Genomic DNA, 9,442 nt, shown 5'->3' on the forward strand with positions numbered 1-9,442 from the left:
GGTCAGACACTAAGGAGAGAACTCACTACCAGCGGGTCCCACAAAAGGTGAAAAATTGGGGCACAAAAATAGGGCCGCAGAGGGGAGCTTAGAGGAGGTGAGGCCGACTGGGGAATTCAGGAAGGCTTCCAGGAAAATTTTTAAAGATGAGTATAGAGAGAGGGAAAGGAAACCGAGGCCAAGGGAGGAAGTGCGTGAACAAAGGCTTAGAAGTGGGAATCTGAAAGGAAAATATGCGACCAGTGTATCCTTTAAAGAAAGGGGAGCAGTAGCTGATTGTAAGGTTTCTGGCTGACAAAATCCGGGTTTGAAGGGTCCCTCCTTGTAGCGACCACAATTTCAGATCCTCGCGTCTCAGTCGTTCTTACCCACTGACCACAAGGGGGCAGCAAAGCGTCGGGAATGAGGACTATTGGGCGGGGTGGGGTCAAAGGACCCCAGGTTTCTGAAACAGAGGCTTCCCCGGGTTTTCCTAGCTCTAGTTTGGATCAACTTTTGGGTCGGTGGCAAAAATGTTCGTATTAGTGTCGGTACCAATTTGATAGTAGTCAAAGCAGCTATTGTTTATTGAGCTCTTTCTATATTCCAGGCACTTTGCTATTCAGATATTTTTTATTATCTACTACTCTCTCCTCCCTTTTAAAACCAAGGGGTGCACACTTTTGTCCAGAGAGGTTAAGTGCTTGCCCAGGGTCACACAGTCAGCCTGGAACCCACACTCCGAAACGGTTGCGCTTAACCACGCAAAACTGCTCACCCTCTTCTTCAACATCTGCCCCCAATCTAAACTCACGACCCACTTAAATAACGGTTTCGATTTATTCAGTAGGTTGGCTCCCATCTCACTCCAGTCATCATCACCCCCCACCCCAGCCACGAGGTCGCTGCCTCCCCTTCCGCAGCCTGCCCTGGGAAGGGACTTCGGGCGCGTTTGGTCCCGCCTCCCCAAGGTTCAGAGGGGTAAACCGAGATCCAGAGGAAGGGCTCGCCCATAGGCGCCGCGCGCGTCCGAGGCAGTGCGTCTCCGCGGGTGTCCAGGTGCAGCCAGCGCTCCCAGCTCCCGAGACGCCGCCTCGGGGGCGGCTGCCGTCACACCTCGGACTCTCGCGGCGGGCCGCGGGCGCGCTGGCAGCCGTACAGCCACTGGATGACGCGCGCGTTGCGCTCCACCACCGACACCGCAGGCCGCCCGTCCCGCGCTGAGCCCGCCGCCTCCGAGCCGCCGCCACCGCCTGCAGCGTCCCGGCCGGCCGCGCCCCCGTCGCTGGATGTCCAGTCGCTGGTGTCCCCGGAGCCGGGCGGCGGCGGCGAGGTTCCGGCCTGGGGGCTGGCGTCGGCGCCCCAGCTCTGCGGGGAGAAGCGATCGGCTCCCAGCACCTCCACCAGCGCGCGCTCCAGGCCGCAGTAGTTAAAGAAACGCTCCTTCTCGGACAGGGGCAGCGAGCACGTGGGGCACAGCGCCCGCTTTCCTGCCGCCTCCGGAGCATCCTGGGGCGCGGGCCAGCCCCCTGGGGCTGCGGGTCGCTCGGTGGGACCCGGGCTGCTCGGGGCAGCGTCCCGGGGGATGCCCAGAAAGAGGCGCCGCACCAGCCCTTGGCCCTTGGCGTTCTCTTTGTTCACCGAAGCCTTGCAGTCCCGCTTCTGGCGGTAGAAGATGAGGGAGTCCGGCCTTGGCTGCCGCCTGCCACTGCCCCGACGGGCCGGTCCAGGCGTCCTGGGCGATGCAGCGGACCCTAGCTCATTGCAGGGGTGCGGGGTGAGCGGTCCTGCGGCTCCACGCAAGGCTGGCTCCTGTCGCCGCACTATCACCTGGTGTGTCTTGACGTACTTGGCTTTATCGGCTTCCAGCCTCTCCACTGCGCTGGGGGTCCGTCCCCTGGATGGGGTGGAGGGAGAGGCCAGGAGCATCGTGGCAGAACTGGGCAGCACAGTGCCCCATAAGCCGCTGGACGTACACAGTCAGAGGAGCCAAGAGCAGTTAGCTGGGGCTTCCTGGGAGCAGCAAGGAGAGAAAAAAGGTCAGGAAGAGGATGGGAGATGTTCCTGTCCGCCTTCTGGCACTCCTGGGCATAGGATCAGGTAGCCACCCTTCCCCCACCCAAGTCAAGTGGGTCCATGTCCAGGGAGCAGAGGCTCAGGCTATCTCCTCTTCCTGTCCTCAGAAATATTTGATGGGGACTCTCTGGCCACCCAAAAATATATGCCTCTTTCAGAGTGCCCCAGTGTGGCCACAGGGCCATGCACTCAAACTCAGCAGACAGGACACTTGGAAAAGGAAATGGGGCTGGTCCCTGCCCAATTCCCGAAAGTGGCCTTAACCGGAAAAAATACCTCTCCCAATCGGCAACTTTAAGCCCAAGACAAGGAGGCTCCGCAGCCACAGGCCGGCTCCAGCAGGGTCCACCCTTCCCGCCCCCAAGCACCGAGGTCAGGGATATAACCACAGGGTAGGAGCCTCCAGTAATTGCAGCCAACTGCCCTGCCCAGGCCCAGCAGGGCTATCCAGGAAGGAGAGGGAGGTGGTCCCCAGGTCATGTCAGCCAGCCACTGTGTGCCCCTGCCAAGGGGATTCCTGAAAACCAAACTGTAAACATCCCCTTGTCCAACCCCAGCATTTCCATTTTATTGGCCAGAAAACTGGCCTAGAGAGGAGGGGGATTGCTCCAGTTCGAGAGTTAGGGGCCTGGACTGGAACCCAGGTCTCTCGCCTTACTGTCCAGAACTGGTTCAGATAGGATCCCTCACCTATTAGAATTTCCCTTTGGGATTCAGCTCTGGTTCCTGCTATCAAATCAAATCATTTCCATTAGAGATGAGTCCTTAGTCTTACTAAAAAGTTCCTTCCACTAATTCTTCCTAATAACCTACACTCACAGAAATCTGCCCTCCGGGTCCCTGCCCCCTTCTCACCCTGTGACCTCTGACCCTGCTCTTTCTCCTCCACCTCCCTGGTGCTGGGGAGGGGGATGAGGAGCGATTGTAAATCAAAAGCTGACAGTTTCCTTGGCAGTTAACAGAATGGGCCACCCACATGGCTTAGCACACCCCACCTCTGTCCTGCTACTCCCCCATCCCACATTCAGCTGAGAGGGACCCATTAGTGCTGGACACTGAGGGGACCTTGGATCTGGAGGCCACAAAGGAACAGACTAGCCAGAGATGGGGCTCGTCTGGCAGCGAGGCTATGCTGGCAGTGTCCCCCACCTTCTCCTAAGGACTGTGCTGGGCAGCAGGTCTGATTCCAAGGTCCCAGGAAGGCACTATGCTTGCCTGACCTTGTGGGTTCCCTGTGTCCCCTCCTCTTCCCAGCCCTGAGTAGGGAAGCTATAAAAAGCCCCTAAACACAAGGACCAAAATAGTCTATGTCTGGTGCCTCTTCCCTGGCTTTGATGGCTGGCCACAAACGAGCCAACCCTAGAAGCCTGATGTCTGTCCTTGTCCCGTCCATTCCTTTGCCTACCTCTCCTCATCCTAGAATTAGGGGTCCCAACTCAACTGGAGGCTTTACTCTGGACGTGGGCCAGCTTCCAGGCTCAGCGGCCAGGTGCCAGCCTCCCTGCCCTCTGCCTGTGGTGTGCGCCCACCCCAGCCCTAGGCCCAGGATGCACTCACCTCTGCGTGGGGAGGCTGAATTGCCAGGGTCCCTGAGCAGTTCCAGACTGAGGGCAGGAGGGACAGCAGGGACTAGAAGTAACTTTGGTGGCAGCCAAACCTCACTCTCCACAGGAAAAGCCGAGAGAGCCTCCACCTCCCCAGATTAACCCTTTCTGATCCAGAGCCTGGCCTCAGTTAACTCCTTCCTGATCACAGCCTCGGTGCTGAAGGGACCAGTGAACCAAGTCCAGCTCCTTTGTTTTATGGATGGGCAGACAGACCCTGCTGGGGTAAATGGTTGACCATGGAGGAAGTGTGAACTTGGGATTCTGCCAGGACCCCAAACAAGATCTCCTGATCCCCAGGCTCCCTCCAGAGGCCTGGAGTGAGGGTGCAACTCATGTGGGCCCCTCAGCTGGGCCTCAGCAGTGGCTCTCATTGAAGGGAAGCAGAACAGGGTTCAATTTTTCCCTTTGTGTCAGGCTTAGGCTTTTTCTTGACTGGGTGTTGGTGGTGGCAAGTCTGCTTTCCTCAGGGCTGAGTCCAGGAATCTGCAGCTAAGGGTGGGGGCAGTAGTGCTGCAGATGTGCAGGGCTGGGGAGTGGAGTGTCCCAGCAAGATTTGGCATGAGTGTCACCCAGGGAAGGCTTCTGGGCCAACCCTCTGTCCTTTGGCTTCCATTCTCCTCTTGTCCCACTTGGGGACTCCTAGGGTTGAGACAGTCTCTTCTCTGATGCCTCTTATCTCAAGAAGTTCTAACTACATGGGAGCTCCTTCTCCCCAGCAGGTAGACTCTCCAGCACCCAGAGTTGTAACACCAGTGAGGTCCTGCCCACCTCTAGCTCCCCTCCCTCTCTTCTTGAATTTTTTTTTTTTTTAAAGAGAGAGGAGAGAGAGAGAGAGAGAGAGAGAGAGAGAGAGAGAGAGAGAGAATTTATTTATTTTATTTTTAGTTTTTCGGCGGACACAACATCTTTGTTTGTATGTGGTGCTGAGGATCGAACCCGGGCCACACGCATGCCAGGCGAGCGCGCTACCGCTTGAGCCACATCCCCAGCCCTTGAATTTTTTTTTGAGGGTTGCTAGGGAGCAAATCCTGGGGTGTTGTAACTCTGAGCTACATCCCCAGCCCTTTTTATTTTTTATTTTGAGACAGGGCCTCGCTAAGTTGTGGAGGCTGACCTCAAATTTGCCATCCTCCTGCCTCAGCCTCCAGAGTATTGACTGGCTCTTCTAGCACTTCTTTCTTTCTATCTATCTATCTATCTATCTATCTATCTATCTATCTATCTATCTATCTATCTATTGTGGTACTGGGAATTGAATCCAGGGGTGCTCTGCACTGCCGCAATCTGGATGGGCACAAATAACCGGGAGGTCACGAGCCACTTGTAGGTTCAAAACAGGAACTACTTTATTTCGAGAACCCCACGGGAACTTAATGGGAACTTAATGGGAACTCAACGGGAACTCCTCGAGAACTCAAAAGTAGCGGGCACCCAAGGTAGCAGGAGCCGCCTTATTGCCAGACAGCAGAGGTTTATATACACAACTGAATACACAGCTTTTTTCAATAGCATCATCCAGTTACAGCAATCAGTCATTATCTTAATAATTATACACAGCTAAACTTAATTATCATCATCTTAATGGCTCACTGGCGTTACTTCTCAACCACTCCTTCTGGCAAAATGCCAGGCGCCATCTTGACTTGGTTGTGGCTCTCAACACTGCACAGAACTAAATTCCCAGTCTTATTTATTTATTTAGAGATAGGGTCCCACTAAATTGCCCAGGCTGATCTCAAAATTGAGATCCTCAGCCAGGCGTGGTGGTGCATGCCTGAAATCCCAGTGGCTCCTGAGGCTGAGGCAGGAGAATTATGGGTTCAAAGTCAGTCTCAGCAATTTAGCAAGGCACTTAGCAACTCAGCAAGACCCTGTCTCTAAATAAAATATAAAAAAGGGGCTGGGGATATGGCTCAGTGGTTAAGCACCCCTGGGTTCAATTCTCAATACCAAAACAAAAAACAAACAAACAAAAAAAACATTGAGAACCTCCTCCCTCAGCTTCCAGAGTTGCAGGAATTAAAACTGCACCTGGCTGTGCAGGACATTTCTGTATTGTGTTGTTAACTTTGTGGAGTAGGTTTTATTATTTCTCCCATTTACAGCTTAAGAGACTGAAACTTGGAGAGATCAAATAACTTACCCAAGCTCACACACCAAGGAGTAGTAGCTAACTTTTACTAGGAGATTAGTTCATGCTGGGAGGCCTTCTAAAGACTTCACACAATGATTAAAATATTTAATCCTCCAAATAATTCAGTGAAGTGGCTTTTTCATACCGGCAGCCCCTGGTATGGGCATGAAGGGGTTAAGCCCTGGGAGGCTGGGCAGGGCCCAGCTGGGATGCTGTCAATGGCAGGAAACCTGGCCTGCCAGGGGAGGACGGCCGGGTGTCTGACAAGGCAACCCCCATCCCTTTGGTCTTAAAGGAGCATCCGGGTTGGGTGGAAAGGCAGGAGGTGGGGGCTCACTGCTCTGTTCTGGGGATCAGGATGGATGCTAGACTTCAGAAAGAGGGAATGGGGGGGCACTACAGGTGCTGCCCAGACAAAGTGACTCCCTCGGTGAGTTAGAAGTGGCAGGCCACTCAGGAGTGCTGTCAGAGAGGAGAGATGACAGTCCTGCTCTGGGAGCCCCCGAGGCCGAGGGCAGTGACACCACTCTGCCCTTGGGAGCCCCCAGAGCTGGGTGAGGGGGGTTCCAGAATCTTGCTCTCAGCACCTGTCCCAAAAAGCCAGTGGATTAGTCCTGAGGGACAAGCAGACCCCGGGCCACACAGGCAAAGCAGGGACCTGGGGGAGAGATCAAATGGAAGGGGCCTTCTGGGGGAGGTGCTCTGAAAGTATCATTGGGGGGGGCAGAGAGGAGGGACAGGTTGAGAGTCTGTCTGGCCTGCCTGTCTCTCAGCAGCCACACTTGCTGTGAGCAGGGTCATTTCTCTCTCTGGTCATGGGTCCCCAGGGAGATCCCTTAAAGTGGCTCCTTCCGGCCCTAGAGCTGGGACTAGGAGGTGGGGGGGGTGAGGGGGAGGCCATGTCTGGGGGATGTTTCCTTCCTATTTCCGACCTCATTCCCGGCACCTTTGTGGGTTGGGAATGGGCCAGAATCAGTCAGCTCCTTTTAGGAGGGAGGAGGATGGAGGAGCAGAATGATGAGAAAGGTCCGGAAGGCCCTCAGACCCCACACTCACATTGTCACAGAGGGATACGTGTCCCCTCCCTCACCAGCCAGACATAGCTCCCAGGACACAGCCACTCACACCTCAGTCCTGCCCTTGATTCTAATCCTGGCCTCCCACTCACCTACTGTGTGGCCTCTAGCGGGAGTTTAACCTCTCTGGGTGTCCTTTCATGTCAAATGGGATCGGTGGGACTTTGCTCCGGTGTGGTAAGCAGATGCCAAGCAGTGGGGACTGAGAGAGCACCCTGCACCTGGAAATGTCCGTGGACCTGACCCTCTTTGGCCCTCCCAACACCTTCCTGGCATCTCTGGCCTGGATCTTTTTTTCCCCAGCTCACAGCTTGACTCTCAGCTGCTAGCAACAAATCACTAGGGCTACCTGCGAGGCGCTGGGGTCAGCAGCTGGGTCAGACGTGACTGCCCTCAGGAGCTCAGCAGCTCAGCAGCCTCCTGAGGGAGGGGTCACAATTCAGGGGCGATCGGGCTGGAGACAGATGAACAAAGCGGATGACCCAGGGAGGGAATTGGTTCTGCCAGGGGCGGGTGGAAGCTTCAAAGAGGAGGGGATCTGGGCTGGGCCTGGAGGGGATTTCTGAGGAGGTTGGGGGTGGGGAGTCTGGGAGGGTCGCTGGAGGAGAGGACAGCTGGAGCCAGGGTCTCAGCATGGGCACAAGCTAGGGAGGGGTTGCATAGGGGTGGGGAAGGTTCCAGAGGACGTAGAGAGAAGCTGAGGTCCACAGAGGGGAGAGGCCGCCAAGAGAGGCCCCTTGCTGGGCTGGCCTCCTTTAGACCCACGGAGATTAGGCAGCCGCTCCGCTCTAATTCAGGCTTTCCGTTTTGGGAAAGAATCTCAGCCACAACAATAGCCTGGCTCCAGCGCCGGTCCCCTCCAAGGGGCGTGGCTCTGAGCAAAGCCAGGCCTCCGGCACCTACCGCTGGGACTCACGGGAATGAATAGAGGGACAGCAGGAGAAGATGCCATTTAACTTTTGCTTGTGACCACCCCCGTGTTGCTAGTGAACACTGTGCTTTCACAGAGCTCATCACCTGGTGTTAGGAGGACAAAACCCAAATCAACCACATTTACGGTTTCTAGGTGCTAGTCACCCTGTTAAGTGCTTACACTCAGTACTCCCATCACTTCTTACAAAACCTTTGTGAAATGGATGCTGTTATTATTCCTTTTTTTTCCCCCCCTCTGCACTGAGGATCAAACCCAGGACCATTCGCATGCTAAGTTAACATTGTACTGAAACCGGAGATCAGACTAGTTTCCCTGCTTCGACAATTTTATTCTGGGTTCTTGTTTCGCAAAATTTGCAGAATAAAGTCTGCAGATAATCATGGAAGGGGAGAGTACATGCAGTAGGCAGTAGGTATTACTACTACTACTATCATCATCATCATCATCATCTTGGTACCAGGATTGAACTGAGGAGCACTCAACTACTGAGCCACATCCCCAGCCCTATTTTATTTTTTATTTAGAGACAGGGTCTCACTGAGTTGCTTAGCGCCTCCCTAAATTGCTGAGGCTGGCTTTGAACGCGCTCCTCCTGTCTCAAGCCTTTCAAACTGCTGGGATTACAGGTGTGCGACATGGCCCCCGGCTCTGTAGATTTTGTTTGAACGAGAAAAGAGAGAATCCTGCCGTGGGGGAGGGGGCCTGGTAGCAGAAAAAAACCATTTGGTGTGTCAGCTTAGGAGTTTATGGAGTACAATTCTGGGTAAAGTTTGGAGCAAAATACTGATGTTTTCAGTAAAACAGCACCAAAGTCATTGATCAAAATCTATGTTAAACAGGCATTGAAAAAGCCTTAAGGCTGTCACCTTCCTATACATTTTATCGGGTTCATCCCCACTTCCCGTTTTTCCCACCTCTGGGACAAAGGAGCAGGCGGAGGCGGTCTCACGGGTGAGCCTCAAGGTCTTTTACAGAGGAAATCAGCCTGGAGGGTGCTCATAGTATTTCTAGCAGTTTGCCTGCTGCTCGGGTTTCTGCATTTGGACAAGACCCCACCCGGAGCCCAGAGTTCAGCCCAGTCACTCTTCTCCTCCACCCTAGAACTACATCCCCAGCACTGGAATCCCAGGGGAAACCTGCGGGCTGTTTTGGGGGCAGGCAGGGCTGTGGTTGCTACCTGCCAGCAGCCTGCTTGCCCTGTCCTCTCTGTGGAAATTCAAGTGCTCTGGGTTGAAGCTAGCACTGAAATGAGGGCAGCCCCGGTTACTCCCTTTGATCCCATCCTCCTCATCAACACCACAGCAGCCACATCTTCCTCACCTCAAGCCCAGGCTTTACTAAGAAAAGTAGGGGAGCACATAGAAAAGAAATAGGATTTCTCTTAGTGAGCTGGCGAGAAATCTATCCTCCCACCTTGACCAATGCACTTCATAATGCATAATTAAAAGATGTTTTAAGCTGGGTGCAGGGGGGCACCCTGTAATTCCACTGGGCAACATGCTTCAACATTTAAATGGAGTATTCATGACAAATGATCATGAACACACCACACATGCACCACATACATCATGTTTTTGTATTTCAGTAGAGGGGATCAAATCCAAGACTATTCTATCACCGAGCTATATTCCTAGAT

At 54.1% G+C, this 9,442-nt stretch overlaps 1 protein-coding gene across 1 annotated transcript; it reads right to left on the reverse strand.

Annotated features, from left to right (window-relative positions):
- Positions 1–800: 800 nt before the first annotated feature.
- On the reverse strand, positions 801–3,829 carry Fam110d (family with sequence similarity 110 member D). Its single transcript, XM_046469171.2, has 2 exons — positions 3,613–3,829; positions 801–1,992 (listed from the first exon to the last, which is right to left on the reverse strand). Exon 2 carries the CDS (start codon positions 1,906–1,908, stop codon positions 1,090–1,092), a length of 819 nt encoding a protein of 272 aa, XP_046325127.1. The 5' UTR covers positions 1,909–1,992; positions 3,613–3,829; the 3' UTR covers positions 801–1,089.
- Positions 3,830–9,442: the final 5,613 nt, after the last annotated feature.

Source organism: Marmota monax, unplaced genomic scaffold (assembly GCF_021218885.2).
Source record: "Marmota monax isolate L192 unplaced genomic scaffold, Marmota_monax_Labrador192_F-V1.1 WCK01_AAM20220418_F8-fsc00008, whole genome shotgun sequence".
Taxonomy (NCBI): Eukaryota; Metazoa; Chordata; class Mammalia; order Rodentia; family Sciuridae; genus Marmota; species Marmota monax.